Source organism: Thamnophis sirtalis, unplaced genomic scaffold (assembly GCF_051295495.1).
Source record: "Thamnophis sirtalis isolate CommonGarterSnake01/CBP01778 unplaced genomic scaffold, rThaSir2_p1.2 scaffold_11, whole genome shotgun sequence".
Lineage (NCBI taxonomy): Eukaryota > Metazoa > Chordata > Lepidosauria > Squamata > Natricidae > Thamnophis > Thamnophis sirtalis.
In genome coordinates, this window is record NW_028261391.1 from 25960300 (window position 1) to 25986967 (window position 26668).

Here is a 26668-nt window from a genome sequence, read left to right on the forward strand (position 1 = left end):
CGGCAGAGATAGGCAAATGGGTTGAAGAAGAAGCTTTTATGAGGTTTAGGGCTGGGAAAGACCAAGCCTGGATTGGGATGGGTCCTTGCCTAGGGACTGCTGGAATTGCCATCACTAAGCAATGGTAGCCATATGACATGTTTTATAACCATATCACTTAGCAATGTATTTGTGTTCCAATTACCATCATTAATTGGGGACTAATGCTTATGGGTATTTAAACTGCTGATTGTTTTTTTTCCTTGAAGAAGTAACCCTTATGGCAGCTTTCTCCAATCCACCATTCTTTAGGTATGTTGGACCGTTATTTGAGCATGGAATGATGTAGGATTAGAATGTTGGTATAATTGTAAAAGAATAGCGCGCAAATCTCTGGTCTCCAAAACATCCAATGGCTGCAGATTAAATGTGTAGATTTTCTGTAGAACTGCTTAGAAAAACGTAAGTAAAACTAGCCTGCTCAAAGCCACAAGCTTTTGATGTGGCATCTTAATCTGATGCTCTCTGTTGTGTTATTTTCTAGAGTATTCTTTGTTCTCACTTGGCTGGAAGGATGGTCATTTTAAAACCTTTGTCACACAAGATGAAAAGAGAAAGAGGAAACCATCCCTATGCAGTAGAAGTCCTCTTTGGGTTCCTCTTGGCTGTCTTTCCTGGCACCAGTGCCTGTCCTAAGCTTTGTGCCTGCTATGTCCCGACTGAAGTCCACTGCACCTTCCGGTATCTAACTACCATCCCACTGCACATCTCTCAAAATGTCGAACGCATCAATTTAGGGTAGGTTTGCATGATAATGCTGAAATCCTGAAATTAGTAATGCTGTGCTAAAATTTGTTTTGCAGCTTCTCAGAACTTCCCTTCTCCTATGAAAGTGGCTTCCCTTTTTCTACGTTTTTTTCAGGATGCTTAAGAAATTATTTCAAACCTTATTTATTTATTTGTATCTATCCCGCCTTTATTATTTTTACAAATAACTTGACATGGTGAATCTATCCCAAACAAATTCCTCCTCCTATTTTCCCGACAAAAACAACCGATGAGCTAGGTGGCTGACAAAGAGTGTCTGCAGCAGTGGTAGGTTGCAGACTGTACGCTCCAGTACAGGTGTAGCGGTGCCTGCTGGGAGCAATGGGTACCATTCCGCTACGGTGCTCCGGAGGCCCCCAACTGAGCTCCTTACCTGTATTTGAGCTCTTCGGCACTTCCGCACACATGCATGGAGTGTACAGAGCCTGCACGATGCTCCACCGAGCAGCTGGAACATCGCAGAGGTGTCGCGGAGATAAGGATGCATGCACACATGTGCGCACATGCTGCATGTGTGCATGTGGGGGATGCCGGGCCTATTGCACCATACCAGTTGCAACAGGATCCAGAACCCACCACTGGTCTGCAGGGGTGGGATTCTACCAGTTTGATCTGTTTGGGAGAACCTGTAGCTTCGAAGTTCAATTGAGAGAGAACCAGTTCACTCCCACTTGCAAGTGGGCCCGTCCACCTGCCCCTGCACTTTACCTACCTTTATCTTCGCAGCTGAGTCACGTGGCAGAGTGGATTGCCACGCCTCAGCTGTTTTCATTCCCAAGCAGCAATCTGGAAGATAAGTATTCTGTAAACTGTGCACGCGCGCAGCAAACCGGTTGTTAAATCGGTAGGATCACACCATTGAATGTCTGGCTGAAGGTCACCCAGCTGGCTTTCATGGTTGAGATGGGACTTGAACTTACACTCCCCCACTTTCTAGTCTGATGCTTTAACTATTAGACCAAACTATCTCTCTTAATATTTTTGAATTTACTTGTTACACTTTGAGGGTGCTGTATGTTAGGAGCCATGGTGTCACAATGATTAGAAGGTAATACTGCAGGCTAACTGGAACTTGACCATCTCAAGGTTGATTCAGCCTTCCAATCTTCCGAAGTCAGCAAAATGAGGACCTCAGATTGTTGGGGAAAATGTGCTGACATTTGTAAATCACTCAGAGAATGCTGGAGCAGTATATAAGTCTAACTGCTATTGCTATTTTCTTTTCTATTATCCATCATTCTTACTCCTACTCAGTGTTTTATACCTTCTAGAGTAGTTGCTTACTTTAATTGAAAGAAGCTCAGATTACTAGAGAGATACTGGATCCTCTTAACTAAATAACAATGTTACACAATGCTTCCAATTACCTTACAAGAGCATTGTTTTGAAACTTGCGGGATAAACAAGCACTATTAGAAACCACGAAAGTAGCTTTTTATGGGAAAATGTGGTAACTGAAAAGTCTTGTTATGCAAGAAGTCACAACTGTTTTAAAAGAAAGCAGTTAGTTATTATATTCATAGTGTCACACACTAAGAGGTTGTATGTAACTGGTTTCATCCTTATTATAAATTGTCAAATGTAAACAGCCAGATCTTTCTTTATGGTATGCACTACTTTGGATATTGAACAGTGGAGGGGCACCAAACTCTCTTCTTTTGGAATTTCATCAGTTTTCTTTCTTTTGGAAAAATTGGAAACAACATCTTGTTCATCTCTTTTAGTGAAATTGATAGGAACAAAAAGGTCAGGAAAATTATGACTGCATGACAATAAGAAATAGTAATGAGAACAACTAACATGTTCACTGTTATAAAATCTTTTCAGAACAACTAATGGCAAGAAGCTTCCTGGCATTCATCTAGAAGATTTCAGCTATTGATTAATTTGCCTATAGTGATAAATTAAAACGCATGCATCCAAATTCTTTTGTATGCCTTTATGGCTAAGGATTTTTAGACAAGTAGAAATGATGATTGCTGGCTATTCACAAAATTATTACCATAATCTGTGTGACAGTCACTAAACAGCAGAAAAAAATCTAAGTTTGTTGATTTCCTCCTTCTCCTGCCTAATAATGTACATCAATCCAGTTTTTCTTTGTCTTGTTTCTGGGTGAGTGGATATAGTTCCAAGCATGGTGCAGAAATATAGTCATTCCTTTAATGGATCCGATATGTGGGGCATTTGGCTTTCTTAATTCAGATGCTGGTAAAATAGTGCTTGAAATTTTGCAATCCAGATTACAACAGTACATGGAATCAAAACTGTCAAGTAAATAAATCACGTATATAAACTGAATTTAGAAGATACAGAGGCTCTCAAGATTTCAAACATCTGGTGCACAATGGAAAAGGCAAGGACCTTCCAAAAGTTTTTTTCCTCCTTCTATTAATTATATGAATGCTTTTCACAATGCTATCCACAAATTGTAGCTGGCTCTTAAAGATATGAGTGTGCTAGTGTCATCTCATCTATTTATTGAACCATTCACCTATTGATCAAGAAGCAACAGAACAGAATATGACCAACTAAATGGTTCAGAATTGGGCAAGGAATGTTCCAAGGTTGTATACTGTCACCTTATTTACAGTACTTAACTTTCATGAAGACTATAGCATGAAAAAAGTTGAGCTAGATGAACTACAAATTGGAATGAAATTTGCTTAGAGAAACACCAACAACTTTAGATATGCCGGTGATACTGATTTAATTCTGGAAATGAGGGAAGCCTAAGGAATGTCTTGTTGAAGATAAAAAAAGAAAATGCAAAAAGTGAACTCCCAGTCAATAATTTAGAAAACCTAAAACTATATCACTAGGTAGAAGAGCGGAGGTGGCACAGTGATTAGAGTACAGTACTGCAGGCTACTTCAGCTGACTGCTAGATGCAGTTCCGCAGTTTGAATCTCACCAGGCTCAAGGTTGACTCAGCCTTCCATCCTTCCGAGGTGGATAAAATGAGGATGCAGATCGTTGGGGACAATAAGCTGACTCTGGCTGTAAGAGCACTATGAAACGGTATATAAGTCTAAGTGCTATTGCTATGCCACTCTGATATAAACAGATGAAGAAGAAGTTGCAGTAGTAACATACGTTATCTTCATAGGATCAGTAACAGCATGGTGCTGTTGCATTGAAATAATATGCTTCTGGAGAGAAACATCACAGCCAATCTAAATAACATATCCAGGTGCAAGGACATCACTCTGTGACAACATAAAATAAACGTACATGTTGCCAAAGATGTGGTTATCTCAGTTGTAAAATATGGCAGTGATCATTGGATCATCAGAAAGACTGAATAAATTAATAACAAATGCCTTTGAACTTTGGTGCTGGAGAAAATTGCTGGAAATTCTTTGGACTGCAAAAGGATTAAACCTCCATTTCTCTCTGGAGTAAAACCAGACAGATGTGATGCTCACTGAAAGCATTAATAATGTATCTGAACCTTAGCTATTTTGTACACATAAAACAAAGGTAAGAGTCACCAGAGAAGCCCATGAGGCTTAGGAAAATAAAAACGAATGAAAATAGAATGAGAAAATAAGGTGACTACGGTATCATGACAAGCACAAGTTTACAAGAAATCAAAAGGGTTACAGATAGGCAATCCTGGTAAATGAATGTGCATTGGATCAGGAAGAATTAGAATAGCAATAGCAATAGCAATAGCAGTAGACTTATATACCGCTTCATAGGGCTTTCAGCCCTCTCTAAGCGGTTTACAGAGAGTCAGCATATTGCCCCCAACAATCTGGGTCCTCATTTTACCCACCTCGGAAGGATGGAAGGCTGAGTCAACCCTGAGCCGGTGAGATTTGAACCGCTGAACTGCTGATCTAGCAGTAGCCTGCAGTGCTGCATTTAACCACTGCGCCACCTTGGCTCAAATGATTGAATGACTGAAGCACAATGTGAGTTCCAGAGTCATTATTGGAAATAGAGAGGATACACAAGACTGGGAGCTGATTGTGATAGGGTTTATTTTTTTAATTTAAAAAAGGAAAAATAATAAAGGCAGGTGGGTAAGAGTGCCTGGTATACATCAAAGATGATGGCATCCTTGATGTGTTGTCAGTATCTATCATAAATTGATTCAACCAGAATTTGTTTTACGGTAAATCTGTAGAAATTCTCAGTCATCCAAGTCATGGTTGTCCCAAAAGTGCTTTTTTAGGAGGCAACTGGACTTTCTTGTTTTTTCTTTGAAGTGAAACATCTTTGAAGATGTTTCACTTCTCATCCAAGAAGCTTCTTCAGCTCTGACAGGATAGTGGGGAATGGAAGGATTTATATTCTTTGCAGACAGCTGGTCATTTGCATCCTTTTAGACGGTTCTTGAAGCACTTGGAGGCTTATGTGGGTTCTCAGGGTCACCTGATTAGTACTCTTGACTCCTGTAGTCTGCAGTTTTTCTCTGGAATTTGATTTCATTTTCTATTTAAAAACATAATAAAGTTTATGTGTCATTACACCAGAGAATGCATAGGTGTATGGTACATTCCACTACTTTTTGTAGTTGTTGCAGAGAAAAATATAAGATATCTTCAGAAACAGTTACCTTCTAACTGTCGAATAAGAGAGAAGGATACTGTGGTTGGTCAGCAATGAAGAGCCGGGTGAACAGGCAGAAGGAATCATTTTTGTTTTGCTTTTAACTATTGAAATAACTATTGTATCAGTTTAGATTAAAAGTGCGCAAATTTTAAGTTTGCAAAATGCTTTAAATAATGTTTTATTTGTGTAAATAAATTTTCAGTAATTAAGCTTAACAATGTCCCAAATATAATAAAGAATAAACCTTGTGCTGTTCCATGTGACATTAAAATAAATTTATCTTGTTTGCTGGTTTGTTTTTACTCTAATTTTTGACTTGCTTGGGAGAGTTTAGGAAACAAACCAGATTAAAATTATCTGGGGTAGATGAGAAACTGTCTAAATATTATGAACCACAATTCTAGCAACTCCAGGTAGCATAATTTAAGTAGAATGGAGTTGTCAGATCTAGGTTAGCTACATATGTCTTGAAAGCCACAGCTTCCTGTGGCGCCAAGGTGGCACAATGGTTAGAGTGTAGTACTGCAGGCTACTTCATCTGACTGCAAGCTGCAGTTCTGCAGTTCAAATCTCACCGGCTCAAGGTTGACTCAGCCTTCCATCCTTCCAAGGTGGGTAAAATGAGGACCAAGATTTTTTGGGGGAAATAGGCTGACTCTGTAAACCGCTTAGAGAGGGCTGTAAAAGCACTATGAAGGGGTATATATCTATGTACTATTGCTGCTATTGCTATTCCTGACCCCAGGTTTAGTTTTTATTCCTGATTATGACTTATGAAGTTTGAACTCAATCATTCACATGTAAGTCCAATAAGGATTTAAATAGTGAAACAGTATAATTAAAAGCCAAGTTCTTATATGTGACATGCAGCCAGTTAAGATAAACCATATTTGCTTGGAAGAAGTATACATTCTAAGCCATGAGCAGAACCATTCATTTTGCTTTTGAAAAAGAAGACAAAATCAGAATACTTGTATACATCCATATCAACGATGGATTCTGGGAACTATAGTTGTCATGATGTTTATGTTTTCCTAGCTATATTGAATGTGGCTATTCAAATTATAGTTGGAGCCATCTCATAAAATGGAGGGGATGAAAGAAGGAAGGAAGGAAGGAAGGAAGGAAGGAAGGAAGGAAGGAAGGAAGGAAGGAAGGAAGATGATGGATTATTTTTAGTAGATCCTATAGAACCGTGATGATGATCCTATGGCATGCGTACCACAGATGGCATGTGGAGCCCTCTCTGTTGGCATGTGAGCCATCACCCAGCCTAGCTCCATTGTGCATGTGTGCACACCTCCAGTCAGCCAGCTGACTTTCAGGTCTCTGTCGGGAGAGGCATGTGCATGTGCAGGGGATAATGTGCATGGAGGGCAGGGGAGAGCCCCGCCACATCCCATTTTTGGTTTTAGCGGGTTTCAGGGTGGCCTGCTAGGCCCAAAATGGGCTGTGGGGGATGTGCCAGTTTTTGGTCCCAGGAGGCTTCAGGGAGATCTGCTAAGCCCAAAAAAGGATGTGCAAGGGGGGGGGGTCGCACACATGCGTGGGAGGCGTGGGAGCATGGGGGATCATACGTGCATGTGCGGGGGTCAAACGTGCATGAGAAGGGGGAGGGGTGCATTGCATTATGGGTGTGGGTACGCACACACGCGGTCACACACAGGTGCGCGTTTTCAGCAATTGAGGACAAAAAAGTTAGCCATCACTTCTATAGAATATAGACTCAAACTTAGTATGCAATAAGCTTCTATTTTGTATAAAACATTTTAAAAATTTTGTATATAACATTTTTAAAATGTTGACCAAGGGAAATCTAAATCCCACATCTCCCCCAGCAAATGTTATAGTTAACAGTTTCAGATCAAAGCAGTTATAGCATCTGTTTAAAACTTACATATGCAAATCAGCTCACAGAACCATCTTTGTCAATGAACCATAATTTGAGGCTGCTTTGATAACCAGCTATATTTTAGTGGTCACTTATAATTCAGCAGTTTCTCTGAAACTTTGGCAGTGAACAAGTATTTAAGCTTTCAGAGGCCCGCTGGAGTTTACAAACATGAAGCAACAGCAAGAAAGATGATCACTGTTCATGAATGCCTTTGGTGTTTAGTGTGTATCGCGTAATTCCCCTTTATTTCCTAAGATGCAGAGGTCAGGAAAGGAATAGATTTATTCCTCGTCTTTTCATTTCATAAATAATATACAGTAGAAACATAACTCTGAATCTGTATATAGTGTACAGAATGCACTGAATAATTCTCCCATGTGTGATACCTCATAATCCATAAAAGGGATTTTTGGAACAGACAGTATATCCAGTACTCGGGAGGTGGGGAATTCACTAGATTACAGAGCGTGTGATTTCTTGTTGCCTATAAGAATCTTCTTCAAGTCTGTTCAAGTAATCTGTTCGTATGCAAGTATTCTCATAAACAAGAAACCATAGGAACAAGATGACAGCTCCACCCTGCAACAAACACCAAATCATTATTATTTATTAAATTGATATGATTCATGGTTCCCAATAACTGTAATTACCTAGAATTGAAACTGGGAAAGCCTTTTATCATTCCCATGGTGGGATAGAGAAAATGTGCTAGGAAATTGTTCCTCTATTCTGGAACTCCCATCCAATTCTCCAGTGGACAAAATTTGTGCTTTTTACACAGCATGTTATGTCTGGTAAATTGATTTTTCGTCTTTAAATCCCTTCTGTTTGAAATATGTTGCTTGTTTTTAGCATGCCTTCCTGTATTTTTACTTATTATCTTGTACAATACATTTTAATCATTTATTTTATTTACATTATAGTGTAATAAAATGTATTAGTTTACTTCGTGTTTTGCTGCTATTAATCAATTTCAGCCCTGTTAAACCCTCACTATTATGCTGCTCTATGTCCAGGGACATGCAGTAACTAGAGGCAAGGTAGGCGGAGTCTCACCAGTCTCCTCAGGAAAAAGAAAGAAATTTAAATATTTTTTTAAAATAATTAAAGCCAAGATAGTTGCTACCAGATTCCAGCTCACAGTGGCTTGGTGTCTGCTTAGTGTTAACCAAAGCAGGAGGCGAGAGAACTCGGGGCCTCTTTTCCATAAGGAATTGTTCGCCTTCTAAAAGTTAATAAAGAGTTAAAAGGCAAAGAAGTTCAGATGGAAAAGAGGCACTAATTCTCCCGCCTCCTGATTTGGAAGCAGCCAATCGTGTCTTCTTGAGCACGCTTACGTTGGGCGGGGTGTGCTTCAGAGGAGAGAGGAGTGGGTGAGAAGGAGGAGTCTGCCTCTTTGCTGCAGACCTGGGTGCTTGGCGGGGAAGTTTTCGGAGGAGGGAAGAATCCAACCTAGCTTTGGGCACGTAAGCCCGGGACAGGTGAGATCAGAGCGAGGCGGGACTGGCTGGAAGACACTCGCTGGATGCTGGGGGCTTTTGCCTGGAGAAAGTTGCTTCTCCCGGGGGTAGCCGGGCTGCCTTGGGCCGGGGAGGGGGCGCCGGGGGCAGCAGGAGCTAGGAAGGGGCGCGCAAGCGAAGCAATCTGGCGACTGGGTCGAACGCCCAGACCCGGTCGATAGTCCACCCTAATAAGTGTAATAGGTTTTAATCAAGTAATTATCTGAATTTGGGCCCTATAATTTAGATGTTAGGCCAGTGTTTGCAAGGTGGTTGAAAGAGATATGCACAGCTCGATAATAGGATATCGACCCGCTGAGCCCGACAGGCCACTCCGGGGCGATTTCCCTCCATTATGCAGCCTCCTTACGCGGCTTGGAGAAGCAGCGGACGCAGGCCGGGACAGCGGGAGGGCAGTGGGGCACTTTGCATCGTGGGAGCCACCAAGCGCCTTTGCTGCAGACCCGAGCGCTTGGTTGCTCCTGCGATGCAAATCCCCCCCCCCCCGCCGAGGCCGACCGCTGCCCTGCTGAGCCTCACCAGGTATCAACCTCACCGCACGTCACTGTCTATGTCAGGTTGCAGAATGGGAACTCATGACTCTGGGGCACTGTCACTGTCATAAATATGAACCAGTTGCTAAGCGCCTGGATTTTGATCATGTGACCATGGGGATGTCACAACAGTTGGGTGAAAAACGGTCATAAGTCCATTTTTTTCAGTGCTGTTGTAACTTCAAACAGTTATTAAACGAACTGTTGTAAGTCGAGGACTTCTTGTATTAAACAGTCTTTAAGAAATTAGGTTCTAAGCCTTTTTCTAATTCTTCCATTTATATGTGTTGTGTTCATGGTGGTTTGATGGTATTTTTTTGTTTTGTAGTGTAATTTTATAAATGTATTATATGAAAGAGTGTTTCATTGTTTTTATTATCAGAACACTTTGAGAGGAACAACAGAAAAATGTATAGATTTAACACTGATTAGGTCATACCCGAGTGCATGATAACAAGAGCCATATTTTTCATTTGTTATTGCTTTGATCAAAGTAATTTCAATTTTAAATGACAAAATCTAATTACAGTCTGCTTAAACACCTTCAGAACAGAGATTCTATTTTTGTTTGTTTAATGTTTAAACTATAGCTGACTAACTAAACCCAGATATGGAATGAAATATTTGTTACAGTTACAACAATTTGGTTAAGCTGACTGAGACAGATTTTTCTGGCCTGGACAAACTGGAATTGTTGATGTTGCACAGTAATCAGATACATACAATTCAAGACAAGACATTCTCTGATTTACATTTGTTGAAGGTAAGATTAAGCTGGAAATTGTCCATCACTGATTTTGTTTAGAGTTGGCAAAGTTTTGCCCTCAAACCTGTTGTTGGGTGGGGGAGGGGGAGAATGGTTATGAGGAGTGTAAGATCTAAGTTTATTACACTCTATTCACCTTTCATTTTCATCATTCTTCTCATTGAATAAATCCTAAACATCTTTGATAAAAAATAAGATTCACTGAGCATAATTACAAGTTCATTCATAGGTTTAAATATGGTTTAGCCACAATTTATTGAATAACCACACTGTTGGGATATACAACATACTAAGTCAACATCAATGAAACAACATCATTTAGCATAATGTGTGAATTGAGATCATATTCTATTGTGTCATTCTGAAAATCACTTTTTAGAAGTTTTTGAATTACGTGTAACTTCAGCTTAGATTTCTTTTCTTATTCAATTTTTTATCAACAGATCTTAAAGATGAGCTATAATCAAATCAAAGTTATTCAAGCAGACACATTTCATGGTCTCGTGGCTTTGGTACGTTTGCACCTGGATCATAATAAAATTGAATTTGTAAACCCAAAATCTTTCTATGGTCTCACATCATTGAAGTTAGTCCATTTGGAAGAAAATTTACTTAAACAACTTCATCCAGATACTTTTGTCACTTTGAGGTACCTCAAGGTGTTCAGAACATCTGCCATAAAGCATATCTACTTGTCAGACAACTTCCTGACTTCTCTGCCACAAGACATTTTCTCATATATGTCTGAACTAGAAAGTCTCTATCTTCATGGAAACCCTTGGACTTGTGATTGTGCTTTGAAATGGTTTGCCAAATGGGCAGAAAGGCATTCAGGTACATATTGTCTTTTGTATAAATTGCAACAATACACCTCCAATGTCTGCTGGTCTCACTCACAAAAATTGCAGTAATTGACAGGATGCAGAGAGAATATATTATACTTTAAAAAATATATCAAAATGGAAGATAATATATATAATTCATGGTTGAACAATGGAGTCCTTGGTGCTCTCTGAGCTTGGCTGTTGGCTTAGGGATCTTTCGATACCCAGTTAGGTAATATCAGTATTAATGAGCTTTGCTCAACAGCCATAGAACTATGCTTTCTATGCCATGGTTAGTGTGGTGCGGTTTTTTCTTTGGTAGTTCATTGATTAGGGTATTGTTTGCTTGCAGATGGGCTAAATACAAAACCACTTGGGAATTCCTGGAAGTTTGTGATTAAGACAAACCAACCATCAATAGACACATACAGATAAACTATATTTATACATCATTCAAAAGAAGCAAAAAGAAGAAGGAAACTAAAAGATCAAAACACACCCTTTCTAGTAGGCCAACATCCAAATTTGCAGGAATTAACATCAGACAATCAACCAGAAAACAATAGCCTATTCAAGAAACTAACAAGGAAAAAACTACACTGCCACCAACAGTGGCAGAGCAGCCTATTGTATATAAGCAGGAAAAAACCTCCACAATCACCTGCACTGGTGTTGTTACATAGTCAAGTAATGAAATATCTGCTAACAAATAACCAAGCATAGAGAACACCAAGTATTCAGCAAAAATAAGATTGTTGAAGCCTGCTTGCACAACTAGATGGAGCATCTGATGGGATGTCACCGCATTTTCTTCAATATTTTTATTAATGACTTGAGTAATGAAGTAGACAAATTTTTATTAGTTAACACAAAACCAAGTGAGAAATCTATTACCCTATAAATCAACATGAGATGAAACTGAATTTAAAATACTATAATGATATTTATCTGAGCCACGTAGAAGGTTCTTCACTCAGGGGGGAAAGGAGAAAATGCACTTGACTGAGCTATAGTTTGCATGTAAAGCAGAACAGGGCAATGTTTGAGTCACAATTCAGTCTCTTAACTTTCCAGAGATGGTGGTGATGGTGATGACAGAAAACATTGGAGAATGTGGTGACAACAAAAGGGGCAGGGACAAAGTTTGTCAATCAATTTGGGGAGGCTGAAGTGGCAAATAGAAATGTGTTTAAAAGAAACAATTTGAGAACAAAAAATGTTATCACACAACTTGCAGTTTTAATTTCTCATAAGAAGTTTGGATTTAAGGGCCTACTTTGCTCCTTCCAATTATGTTTTGTATTGGCTACTAAATGCTTGCCTCACTGGTACCAGAAATATCTTTCAACTGATTAGAAACTGTTTTGTTCTACAATAGAACATCAATTTACTTTTTCTGATCTCTTTCTTTCCAGATGTTGTAAAATGCAAAAAAGGCAAAGAAGCTACAGATGCACTGCAATGTCCATTGTGCACCAACCCCAGGAATTCTAAAGAAAAACACTTAACTGAAATTCCACTACCTTCATTTAATTGTAGTAAACCAAGTATAGACACAGATTTAAAATTGAAAACTGAAACTATGGTAGATGATGGAGAATTCACTTCAGTGTCTCCCAAAGATTTTATGGCCCCTATAGGATCTGTGTCATTAAACTTAATAGACCAATCAGGAAATCAAGCAAACATAGTTTGTAATGTACAGAAACCTTCAGAAATGTCTCCAGTTATATTTACAAAAACAGATAATAACACGATACTTGAAATATCATTGTCAACTTTTCTTAAGTGTAGCATTGACCACAATCGTATTCATCAACTGTGGAGTATTCTTGCTCTTTATAGTGATTCTCCACTAAAATTGAGACAGGAACACTTATTAACAGAAATGCCTTATATTCGTTACAAGTACAAACAAATAGATTCTAAAAATGAAGACCTTTTCACCGACATAGAAGCTGAACTGACAGCTGAGCCTCCTTGGTTGATGCAGAATCAAGTGTCAATGCAATTGGACAGGACCACAACTACACTCAATATGCTGCATATCCAATATTCAATAGATGCTCAAATCATTCTTCCTGATGATGTCCCAAAGCCCACCAAACAAACGTGGGCCATGATCTTACGAGACAAGAATTCCAAAACTGAATATTCGATTTTAGTCAATAGTTCTGTAGAATTGGATTGCCAAGCAATTGGAGACCCTGCCCCTGTAACTGAGTGGCTATTACCTGATGGGACCAAGGTTAAGGCTCCATATGTAAGTGAAGATGGAAGAATAGTGATAGAAAAATCTGGTAAGCTCTCACTACATTCAGCAGATCATTTTGACACTGGACTTTATCACTGTATAGGAACCAACTATGAAGATGCTGATGTCTTAACTTTTAGAATTACAGTGATAGATCCAAGTCTTAAGCACAAACTTTTAAATGCACAACAGCTTTCAGTATTTTTAGGTGAAAGTATTGATCTTCCCTGCCTCTCTACAGATGGCCCAAGTGCCTCTATTAATTGGGTCATACCAGGAAACATGATTCTTCATAGTTCTTTTAAAAATAAACTTCTGTTTGACAATGGCACATTAAAAATTCAACCAATAACAGGACAAGACAATGGCCACTTCATGTGTATAATGGCCAATAAATATGGTGTAGATTATTTGGTTTACCAATTACTTGTTAAAAGTAATTTGAGCAAGTCACAACACCTCATAAAAAAAGATACTCAGCTAAGTAGTGAAGCAACGGAAGGGTCTGGCAACCAAGAACATGACTTTAATGGTCAAATTAAAAAATTTCCTTCGGTTCCTGCTGAGGTAACCAGCCAAACATCCACGCAAAATTCATTTACAAATTATTACATACAAAATAAAACCAAAAACAACTACAAAGAAGTATACAGGATCAATAGAGGCAAGATAAGCAGAAGGTTTAGAGGACAAAAGAGATTTGGTCTCTCTACCAAGAGAATCAATCCATTGCATTGGGCGACATTTTTAGAAAAAACAAGGAATATCACATTGTTAAGAAGACAAGAAAATATAACAGTAAAACCAACCGAAAATATATTTCTGTCTTCAAAGAGCTCAGGAAATGAAGAAGAGATATCTGGAGATGATATATTAGCCGAGGAAGAACTTATATTTCTAGCAACTAGAAGACCTTCAAAATACACCTTGAGAGAAGCATCAGGAAATGTAGTGACAGCAAAATTTGGAAGTATATCAGATAATTACAACTCTTTTGCAACACATACCACAGTTACAGAATCAGAATCTTCAGCAACCAGTTCTATGGTTATGCAGTCTGAGACACCTACGAACCAGAATTGGCTAAATAAGCCAAAACCTGAAATAAAAGGAATAAGCCTTGAAAGATATCAAACACTGCCTACGCCACCAACCCTGATGGAAGTAACAATGCCCTCATTGTTTAAAGAACCCAACAGTGCAGCAAACACTTCAAATTCTTTTCAGACATTGGTAACATCTGAAGAAGCTAATGTCTATTTTAAAAGCAAGCCAACAGTAACACCAACAGTGGCTATTACTAATAATAGCCAATTTATAATTTCACACAAAATTGTTGAAAAACCTGATTTATTGGCAGAAAATGCTAAGGAAGTGTCAAAAAAATCAAACCATCAAGTGCCCTCAACAGCAATCAGTCTGTCTAATGATACATCGCAACATGGATATATTTACAGTAGAAAAAAAATTACATTTCAGGTATCTCCAGGCTCAACTATTCTTACCCAGCAACAGATTGAGGTAGCTAAGGATTCTGCAACTCATAGTCCATTCCCCAGATGGTACAGCAGACGAAGAAAAACCTTTGGAAGAAGACGAATTATTAGACCTGACCGTATTCCCAGTAATGCAGGGCATAGATTTGCTTTTCCTAGATCAGGGTTTGTTCCAGAAAGCTCAAGTCTTACTCTCCCTGCAGAAATAAGCATACCAACTCCTTCTAATATATCTGTTGAATCATTTAGCCCACAAACATTTATGTATGCATCAATCAAACCTCAGTATCCAAAATCAACAATTTCAAGTCACACTGTGATATCCTCAAATAACAAGATAGATACAGATGAAGTGTATGAAGCTTCTACAACTCTCCCCTTCTTCTCTAAAAGCACCCAGATTGCTCCACAAAGAAAAGTAAAATCAGATATACATCAAGCAATCCCTGGTATAGATCAATCAGATAACATCCAATTCACAACTGATATCCATAAATCTAAGTTTAACGGAAAAAGTACATTTACCGGAGCTAATATATTACCTTTCATGATCAAATCCACTATTCCCTCTTTTAGTACCCATGATGTCTCTTCCAGTGTTTCAAATGGAGAAATACCATCACCTAATGCTTTTGTTACCAGCTATGTCCAAAAAGAGCTACTGCAGAAGCAATTGATAATACAAACAAAACCCACATCTGAAATACCTGTTATAGATTTTCACACCTCAGGCCCAACATTCAAAAATTCACCAATATATGAAACTGATGTTTCCAAAAGTGACAATCAAACCGATGTTCCTATAGACTCATATCATATCACACATATCAGTGAGAATATATCATTACTAAAAGACAATTCAATAGTATCACTCAGTACTACAGAATCACAATCCCCAGGGCTTATGTACAACCTTACAACTGATCTTAATAAAGAAACTGATACTACAACAGTCCAACTGATTCATAATCCTGCTACCACTTCTGCAAACAAGATTTTCAAACTCAAAACATTTCGAAGACAAAGAAAGAAGGGTCAAAGGAGGAGAAGACCTCTGCAAAAGTCAATGCCTTTCCATAGAAACATTTCGATCAAAGAATTTGTAATACCCTTTAAAAAAATTATTCCTTCTCCTATTATGAAAACAATAAAAAATGTAACTGAACCTCCTAGTCGCATACTGACTGAATTGTTTCCAAAATTCACCACTATGGATATAGATGCAGTTACACCACAACCAGCAATTCTTAGCACAGCAGATATAAAAAAAGACAATACATTCTTAAATACCACTCAGGAATCCCTGGACAATGCTTATACCATTAAGCCACCAATGGAACTGTCAACTGAAAAACTTTCATCTACAGCTCCACAGGTTGAAATGTCATGGGATACAACAAAGATAAGCACAGCATTATCATACATATCCTTGGTAACAACTGGACCAAAGTTTACTAAAGTAGCACAAACTACTAGACAAGTGAATAAGGAAGCTTACCCATATGTGGAACAAACTGCAGCTCCAAAAACACAAATAACAAAAACAGCTCTTCATGTAAAAAATGAGATAAATCCACACATTCCTACTAATGCAATTTACATGACCACTAGTCCATTACTATCCCAAACAAGGCTTATCCAAGCTACACAAACTACTTCGTCTCCCAGATGGGGTAAAATTTCACGGCAGTTTCCATTTTCTAAAATCAGAGATATTGGAAAACCTCTCATAATTAACACATTCACTGTATTAAAATCACCTCAAAGCTCCACCCTGTATACTCCTTTGTGGAAGACAGATAAAAACAATTACATCAGAAACTGGTCTGAAAGAACAGGCCATGTAGCCTCCACCACCAATCCAGAAGGTTTAAATTCATTCTATCAAACCAGATTGGCAAAACCCAGAATAAGTGGAGGAAAATTTGCAGTGTTTACTGTCCTGGCTAATTCAGATGCTTTCATTCCATGTGAAGCCAGTGGTAATCCTCAACCAACCATCCATTGGACCAAGTTACCAGCAGGTAAGCTTTTCAAATTAATATTGTACATGTGTTCTCTTTTCTCATAAACAAGATGTACAGTGGTGGGATTCAACATTTTTTACTACTGGTTCTATGAGTATGGCTTGGTGGGCATGGCAGGGGAAGGATACTTTAAAATCTCCATTCCCTCCTCACTCCAGAGGAAGGTTACTGCAAAATCCCCATTCCCTCCTGATCAGCTGGGACTCGGGAAGCAGATGGGGACAGGGGAAGTCAGAGGTGGTATTTACCAGTTCTCTGAACTACTCAAATTTTCTGCTGCCAGTTCTCCAGAACCTGCTGAATACCACCTCTGAAGATGTGACTGAAGTGAAGCATGGAAAATTAATTTCTTATGCATGTTCACAGTCCTAGAATTAAATGATGAAAGAATAACCACAACGTGATACAGTGTTAGATTAATACTCTAACAATGACTTTGGGCCTGTCTCAAATCTAACTTTCATAAAATGGAAAAGAATTACATGTGCCAGAAAAATAAATGTATATAAAGAAAAAAAACAATAATAACAATCCAGATTTTAGCTAAATTTTCTCTAAGCATGGAAAGTAATGGTGTGATACTGTATTGTTGCTCCAAAACCATACTCAGAATGTTCAGAATGATTCTGAGGTAATTCTGCACTATTAGGTTGAACAGCTATACTTAAAAACATTTTTAACCAGGATCTTACTTAAACTAGAGTATTTTAAGAGAATAGTATATGAAATATACACTTTATCAGGGGTGGATTTTACTGGTTCAACAACCAGTTTGCTTCGCTCACACATGTGTCTGAAATGCCAGACATGCGCTGCGCCCGCGTGCACAGTTTACAGAGAAATCACCTTCCACATTACTGCTGGGGAGGAAAACAGCTGAGGTGCAGCGATCCACTTTGGATTGCAAAATCCCCATTTCCTCCCAATCAGCTGGGACTCGGGAGGCAGAGAATAGATGGAGGCAAGGCCAGTCAGAGGTGGGCTTTAGAAAAGGGAATATAGGTGAGTATAGCACAGGAGCGGGTGAAATTCAGAGCGAACTGGTTCGCTCCCAGCTGATAGTCAGAGCTACCAGTTCGCTCGAACTGGTCCAAACCATTAGAATCCCACCCCTGTTCTTAGTGCAGTAAGGTGTAGTTTTAAGGTAGGGTTGACTCTGGCAACTGTCCAATGAGTCCCTGAAGTTTTCTTGGCAAACTTTATTGGAAGTGGCTCGCCATTGCATCCTTCAACTGAAAGAGATGACTGGCCTAAGACCATGCTGCTGGTTTTGCACCTAACAGGGGAAACTCAGTCTCCCGCTTTCTTGCCAGTGCCTTAATTATCACACTCCACCGGCATATTGTGCAAAAACCTAAAGCACCAGCTTTGCATAAAAAAGCATTAAAGTGTAATATGTTTTCTCTGGTCCAGAATAATATAATTCATCCCATGAGGAAATATTTCTGCTTTTTCCTGAACTAGATGAAAACATGCATGTATAAATAATGTAGATATGGAGCCAATAAGAATTTTTCCAAATAAACTATAAAAGAAAGCACTTTAAGCCAGGAATCTTGCCCTATAAACCTTAATGTAAACAGGCCTTATGCTAGTATACACAGTTCATTGTTTTTCCATTTCTTGATCAAAATGGGTAAATAATCTAAGGAGGGATAGCATCACATTATATCAAAAGCCTGGAATAATAATCAAATAATTCAAATAAATCATAACCATAAATAATCTTAAAGCTAAATTTTGCTGTTTTACAATAAACCATTATTGGGTGTTTATGTGAAGCTGTTGCAAGTATTTATTTTTATCCATTGTATTAACAAGAGAAAGTAAACATCACATTATTGTTGATACTGGTTAGATCAAGATTCTTGGATTAATATATGAATGCAGTTATGTGATGCTAGACTAAAAAATTTTTTTCCAAAATTATATATATATATATATATATATATATATATATATATATATGTGTGTGTGTGTGTGTGTGTGTGTGTGTGTGTGTGTGTGTGTGTGTGTGTGTGTGTGTGTGTGTGTATATGTATATGTATATGTATATGTATATGTATATGTATATGTATATGTATATGTATATGTATATGTATATATACTCTGAATGTAAAGTAAATACATGCCTGATTAATGGGTATAAGAAGCATAGCTAAACCTAATAATCAGCATATGTATATGACATTAATTGAGATATTTAATTTGCTGCCTATAGTTGTTCTAAGGGAAAAAAGCTAAATTGACAAGATAATCCAAAGGGAATTTTATGAAGAAATTCAGAATCTTATTTTCTTGTTTGCAAATTAATACTCTAACAAGCCATGCAATGGGCAACATTTTAATAAATCTAACATTAGTTTCTTTTTGGTTAAACAGGAGCTGATGCATCAAAAAACAAATATGGTAACAGATTTAAGATTCTTCCCAATGGTACACTCTCCATTCAGAATACAAACATCCAGGATCGTGGACAATACTTGTGTGTGGCTGCCAATCAACAAGGTTCAGACAAGCTTCTGGTCACTTTGTCTGTGGTTACCTATCCACCAAGAATTCTAGGAAAAAGTTCCAAGATCATTACTGTTCACTCTGGCAAGCCAGCAGTTATGAAGTGTGCCTCTGAAGGCCGTCCCATTCCTTCTATAACTTGGATCCTTGCAAACAAAACTCAAATCTCTGAATTTTCAGTGGAAAATGAGGCTGTTTCTCTACACTCAGATGGCACTTTACTGATCAAGAAAGTCAATGTTTATGACCGAGGGATATATACCTGCAGAGCAGATAATCCATTTGGCTCAGATACTATGGCAATAAGGTTGCAAGTCATTGCTGCACCACCCATTATACTGGAAAATAAGAAGCAACTTATACTAGAGACCATGGGGGGAAGTTTGAAGTTTCCTTGCACTGTCAAAGGAGACCCTCATCCAACTGTTCACTGGGTTTTCCCTGATGGAACAGAGGTGAAACCACTGCACCCTTATCTAAATGATAAGGGTTTTTTGTTCCCTAATGGAACACTTCTTATCAGGAATATAGTTCCTTCTGACAGCGGTAAATATGAATGTATAGCGACAAGCTCCACAGGTTCAGAAAGGAGAGTAGTACTACTTCAAGTGGAACATCAAGATATAATACCACGAATTGCAGCTACATCCCAAAGATGGACTCAGCTGAATTTTGGGAATAGGTTACTTCTGAATTGCTCAGCTATAGGGGAGCCAAAACCCAGCATAATATGGAGATTGCCTTCCAAAGCTGTGGTTGACCAATGGCACAGGTAAGTTTTTTTGGAAATTAATTTAGAACAGTTTCCAGCTGGCCTTGACTGATTTTTTTCTGACATGAAGGTTTTTATGGCTGTTGTTTGAGCTGCTTAGATGGCAAGGAGATGGGGAAAATTAGTGACTGGAAAAGCTGTAGAGGGGTTTAGTGTGTAAGTGGAATAGGATAGAAAAATAAAAGGGGAACTGAAATGCTAGAATTAGTTAAAAGAGAATGCATGTAAATAAAAGAATGATAGATAGAGAATGATAGAAGAAACTAATTTAAAATAATTAAATAATTATAATTATAAAATAATAAAATAATTAGCCAAATGCTTACTTGCTGGGCTTGGGACTAGCTGTAATTTAAGACTGAGCATGTAAGTTCCTGAGAACAGCCCTGCTATATGAATATATAAATAACCAAATATTCCAAATAACTACTTATTGTCCATAATCACACCAGGAGCAAATTATTAGAAATAACATGAAATAGGAATAATACAATAGATGGACAAAGATAAAGAGTTAGGTAGAGTTATATATTTTGTTAATATTAAATTCACAAGCATATATTTGGATCAGAGGTGGGTTCCTACCAGTTTGCACCTATTCGGTAGAACCGGTTCGTCAAATCTACCGAACCTGTTAGAAGAGGTTCCACCAGTGGATCCGGAAAGCAGGCCACACCTACAGAAGAGGTTCCAAATTTTTTTGAAACCCACCACTGCCCCCCCCCACAGAGCCAGACAGACTGACACAGAGAGAGAGAGAGAGAAAGAAAGGAAGAAATAAATAAAGAAAAAAGAAAGAAAAAGAGTGAGAAAATATGAAAGAAAAAAAGAAAAAAGGGACAGAGAGACAAAAGGAGGGAGAGAGAGAGAGAGAACACATGGCCGGCAAGCCAGTCCCACCAGGTCACATGGCTGGCAAGCCACTCCCACAAAGGAGGTCACACCCACAGAATAGGTTCCAAAAATTTTTGAAACACACCACTGATTTGGATGCATAAAGAGGAGGAAATGAGATAATTGCAAGATGTTAGTTCACTTTTATTCACTCCTGCAATCAGATAAAGGAGTAATCCACCTTTAAATCATAAACAATGGAAGTACTTTTATGACTGGTGGCAGAGGTCCTGAGAAAAGCAGTGTTTGGGGATGGATGATTTCTATTTGGAAATCTCTCTAAACTATTACAAAATGCTACAAGCCCCCAGCAATTCCCTTCCAAAACAAACACAAATACAAACACATTTTCCTTTGGAATATCTCACTGTTGGCAAGTGGGATGAGCAGGCCATATGACATATTATATTCATTAGGATAATTTTCTTAACAGATTAAAGTAACACATTGTTGGTGAAAATTCAAGCAATGAACTTACCCAGCAAAAATATTAATGCATAATAAAATGTTAATGCTAGAGAAAATTCTTTGACATGTAAAGCGCTGGTAGTTTGGGCCTTCCACAGTAAAATGGTCCTATCAGAAAGTTTGTCCATGTAGCAAAAAGCAATGTGTGGTATTAGGTAAATGCAATGTTCTCAAAGTCTACGTTCACAATCACATGAAGTAACAATTTCACTAAGTTTACTTCAGTGTTGCATCTAATTGTGAACATCAGAAAGGAAGATTAGGGGATTAGAAACTAATCCTTGTAAAGAGGGATTGAGGGAACTGAGTATGTTGTTTAATCTTTGAGAAAATATAACTGAAGGTAGACTTTTTTTTTAGTACCAAGCAGGTATTACATAGAACTGGGGTCCCCAACCCCCAGGCCACAGCCCACTACTGGGCCATAAGCCATTCGGATTCAAACTTCAGAAGGAGTGGGTAGGCAAGTGTGCATTTGCATGGACACAACCCCATATATAAGCAGCAGGAAAGTGTATGTACGTGCACTCCATTCGCACAAATAGAGCAGCATGCACCTGCTTGCTGGACGCTCTCTCCCCCTCCCCCCTGCTGGTCCACAAAAGCAGAAATGGGAAAATATTGTGATAAAAAGACAGAGTCACAAATTGGGGCATGTAAGGATGTATAACTACATAAAGATAATGATGAGAATAGCTGGGAATTGTAACCAGGTCTACAGCTCTACCAAAATTAGGTGTGTGTGTGTGTGTTTGTGTGTGTGTGTGTGTGTGTGTGTGTGTTTGTGTTTGTGTGTGTGTGTGTTAAAAGCACAATGAGTATATATGTATACTTTTATGTTATATCACTTTTTTTACTAAAAAGAGAAGAAAAAATAAATATGTATATTGAAAAAGAATTATAAATACCATCAACATAAAAGGGAGCTTGCTCAGAAGCAGAAATACACCAAGTAAATGAGATGAAGAGTGGGAAGTAGACCAGAAAGGTAAGGAAGAAGAGAGGGAGAGGGCAAAGGGGGAAAGAGGGAGAGAGAGAAATAAAGAATGTTAAGAGGAGGGAGGAGAAGGAGAGAAGAAGGGTAAGTTGAGAAGAAAAGGACAGAGGGAAGAAAGGAGGTAGGGAGGGGGAGGAGAGAGGGAGAAGAAAGTGATGGATAAAGTACAAATATGGTGTATGGAGAGCAGAAGAGCCAATAATTGGTTTTTGGGAGTTGTTGGTAAGATGAATTGATGTAAACATTTAACAATACAATATGATGTTGGTTATGTAATAGTATTATATCTTATGAAAATGGAAAAATAAAAAACTTTAATCAGAAAAAAAAGCAGAAAGGTTGAGGGACTCACCACCCTCCAGACCTTCCGCATAGCCCTTAAAACCTGGCTGTCCCGACAGGCCTGGGGCTAAAAACCTCACCGTACCCGAATAGTATGAATGTTGTGTTTTTTAACGAAGTACTGTCCTATATGTAACTTGGTTTGTCCCCCCCTCCTTCTGAATTGTGAGCCGCCCTGAGTCCCCCCAGGGAAAAGGGCGGCATACAAATATTAATAAATACCTAAATACCTAAAAGACTCTGACACATGTGACACATGGCACAGCTTTTTCTTTAGCCTCCTTTTTGACTTACCTTTTGTAATTTTGGAGAGAAAGTATCACACCTGATTTATAGAGCAAACTTGCCTATTACATGAAATTCTATCTATGTATATGTCAGATGTTCTTTGTGCAGCCTACCTTATAGGTAAAGGTAAAGGTTCCCCTCGCACATATGTGCTAGTTGTTCCCAACTCCAGGGGGCAGTGCTGATTTCCTTTTCAAAGCCAAAAAGCCAGCGGTGTCCAAAGAAGTCTCCATGGTCATGTGGCCGGCATGACTAAACACCGAAGGTGCACGGAACACTGTTACCTTCCACTATTTTTCTACTTGCATTTTTACTTGCTTTCAAACTGCTAGGTTGGCAGAAGCTGGGACAAGTAATGGGAACTCACTCTGTTACGCGGCGCCAGGGATTCAAACCACTGAACTACCGATCTTTCTGATTAACAAGCTCAGTATCTTAGCCACTTAGCCGCGTCCCTACAGCCTGCCTTATAGCCCACTTAATAATAGTATTTCCACTAGTTCTGAGGGCAACTTCATTTGTTTCTTTTTTTAAAGAATTTTTTTATGTTGTATTATTATTTTTATAAGTAACTCCAGGAAGCCAATATTATTTCCTCATCGTATTTTCCCCAAAACAACCCTGTGAGGTGAGTTGGGCTGAGAGAGTGCCCTGGCTCAAGATCATCTAGCTGCCTTCCATGGTTAATGCAGGATTAGAGTTTATGGTCTCCCCTTTTCTAGCCTGGTGCCTTAACCACTAGACCAAACGGACTCTCTTCTTACTTACAGTACTGCTTACTGTTCAACAAGAACCCAAACCATTGTATTTTACTGTTTTATTATTTTTTATATTTTCAATTGTTATATACTTGACTAAGATGGGCAGTGATAGAACTAAACAAACAAATATCTTTAGGTAAATTGCAAAATTTATTTTAGCAGCCATTGTATTAAATACAAAACTACTGCTTTCACTTTTAGGACCCCACTAATGTAAGTTATATTTCATCAGCACTGACTCTGACAGCTAATTAATTTTTTTCTCACAGTGGGTAAGCTTAGGTGAAATATTTAGGCTGCCTGTCAGGAATACTTTAATTTGAATTCCTTTACCAATAAGGGACTTTGAGTTGGGTTCCTTCCAAGCCTATAATTCTTGAATAGCTTTTTAAGAATTATTCAGTTACTATGAGAATCAACACCTTTGACATACACCTGAAAATAAATGATTGGTTTTTTCCCCTTTTTTTCCAGAATGGGAAGCCAAATCCACGTGTATCCTAATGGATCCTTAGCTGTTGAGTCAATCACAGAAAAGGATGCAGGTGATTATATTTGTGTAGCACGAAACAGAATGGGCGATGATTTCACCCTTTTGAAAGTCAGCGTGACAATGAAGCCTGCAAAAATTGATCACAAGCAGTATTTTAAGAAACTGGTACCTTATGGGAAAGACTTCAAAGTGGATTGTAAAGCTTCAGGATCTCCTGAGCCAGAAATATCTTGGAGTCTGCCAGATGGCACAACAATCAATAACGCAATGCAAGCCGATGATAGTGGACATACGCTGAAGAAGTATACTCTGTTTAACAATGGGACACTGTATTTCAATAAGGTTGGAATGCTGGAAGAGGGGGATTACACTTGCCATGCTCAAAATACACTGGGAAAAGATGAGATGAAAGTGCAGATAAAAGTGGTTGCAGCTGCACCTCGTATCAAGCAGAATTTAAAGGCCTATGCAAAGATAAAAGCAGGAGATGATGCATTCTTTGACTGTGATGCTATAGGGGAACCTAAGCCTAAAATATTTTGGCTGTTGCCTTCTAACAAAATGATTTTAGCTTCTACTCAGAGATATAGTCTCCATATTAATGGATCTTTGTCAATCATTAAAGTAAGGCTTTTAGATGCTGGAGAATACATGTGTGTAGCACGCAATTCTGGTGGAGATGATGCCAAGGTTTATAAACTAGATGTAATCTCTAAGCCACCTCTGATCAATGGTTTGTATTCTAACAAGACTGTCATTAAAGCAACAGCTATAAAACACTCAAAAAAGCAAATAGCTTGCAATGCTGAAGGAGATCCTGTGCCCCAGATTATGTGGATCATGCCTGATAATATTTTCCTAACAGCCCCATACTATGGAAGTAGGATAACCATACATAGGAACGGGACTCTTGAAATTCGCAATGTAAGATCCTCAGATACGGCGGAGTTTATTTGCGTAGCACGTAATGATGGGGGAGAAAGCATGCTGGTAGTCCATTTGGAAGTCCTTGAGATTCTAAGGCGCCCAATTTTCAGGAACCCATTTAATGAGAAAGTTATAGCAAAACCTGGAAAAGCCGTATTTTTGAATTGTTCTGTTGATGGAAACCCACGTCCTGAGATAATTTGGATATTACCAAATGGTACATGGTTCTACGTTGGTACTAGAACACTCCGGTTTTATTTGGGAAGCAACGGCACCCTTGTCATCAATAGACTTTCTAAAGCAGATGCAGGAAAATACAGATGTACAGCTAAAAATCAAGTAGGCTACATTGAAAAGTTGATCATATTGGAAACTGGTGAAACACCCACAATTTTTTTCCACTCTGGAGGGGAAATAAAAAGTATGAATGGGGAATCTTTATCACTTCACTGTCTCGCTACTGGAAGTCCCAAGCCAAACATTATATGGACGGTCCCCAGTGGCTTTGTTTTAAACCAGCCTCAAATTAATGGGAAGTATTCATTACTGGAGAATGGTACCTTACTTATTAGAGAAACCAATATTCATGATAGAGGAAGTTATATGTGCAAAGCTCAGAACTATATTGGTGATTCAAAGGTAGTTGTTTTTGTAACGATTGTGGGACATTCACCAAGGATTACAAAACGACCCCCAAGGAATATTCATACTGTGGCTGGATTGGCGATTCAGCTTCATTGTATGGCATTCGGGATACCAGATCCAGAAATTACATGGGAGCTGCCTAACCATTCATTATTTTTCACAGGCATCAAAGGTCAACTATCTGGAAGTGAGACTATTCACCCACAAGGAACATTAATAATTCACAATCCAAATTCATCAAATTCAGGCATATATAAATGTGTGGCTAAGAATCAGTTTGGCAGGGATTTCACAGTGACATATCTTCAAGTTATTTCAAAAGGGAATAAAGTCTAAAATGGACCATTTGGCTTTCAAAGATGTTTAATCAAAACCAGTCAAAAGGCATTTCAATTTTGGTGCTATTATTACAATTCTAACTTTACAGTTGTCAAGCTAAAAGACATTTAGGTTTGGGAAGGTTTTGCATTATGACCTAGTGTTGATTTTAAGACAATATTAAAAAGTAACCTTAAAAACTTAAGGCACTTAAGTTTCCAACAAAAATAACAGTAAAAATGACAACATATTCTCTAAAGATACTTGCAATACAAAATATTTAGCACAATAATGGATTTTTAAATGCTAGTTTTTATTTCCCACTTGATAGTATAAACATTGTAAAGCTTTTGAAAAACATGATTGCTGGTTTCATTTATTATTGATGTGAATGACCATTTTCTAATTCTTGATAGTTTCAAATATTTTACAACAAAGAATATGGATTTATTTGTAATACTACAATATTCTTTCATGCAGAAGTCCTTTTGTGGGGGCAGTGGAAGAACAAATATGAAATACTTAATTCAATGCTTTTTAAAAAAAATAAAGCTTGCATTATTTT

General features: G+C 38.3%; 1 protein-coding gene across 1 annotated transcript; it reads left to right on the forward strand.

Annotated features, from left to right (window-relative positions):
• Nucleotides 1-26373, forward strand: IGSF10 (immunoglobulin superfamily member 10). The gene is made up of 8 exons (XM_087725380.1): nt 1-43; nt 292-441; nt 524-777; nt 9951-10080; nt 10527-10917; nt 12323-16681; nt 19067-19970; nt 24195-26373. The coding sequence occupies exons 3-8, from the start codon at nt 554-556 to the stop codon at nt 26119-26121; spliced, it is 7935 nt and encodes a 2644-aa protein (XP_087581506.1). The 5' UTR covers nt 1-43; nt 292-441; nt 524-553; the 3' UTR covers nt 26122-26373.
• Nucleotides 26374-26668: the final 295 nt, after the last annotated feature.

Coding starts and splice junctions, on each gene's coding strand:
- IGSF10 (XM_087725380.1), top strand. CDS start 554: ATGGTCATTTTAAAACCTTTGTCACACAAGATGAAAAGAGAAAGAGGA. Junction 16,682..19,066: donor TTGGACCAAGTTACCAGCAG/GTAAGCTTTTCA, acceptor TTGGTTAAACAG/GAGCTGATGCATCAAAAAAC. Junction 19,971..24,194: donor GTGGTTGACCAATGGCACAG/GTAAGTTTTTTT, acceptor CTTTTTTTCCAG/AATGGGAAGCCAAATCCACG.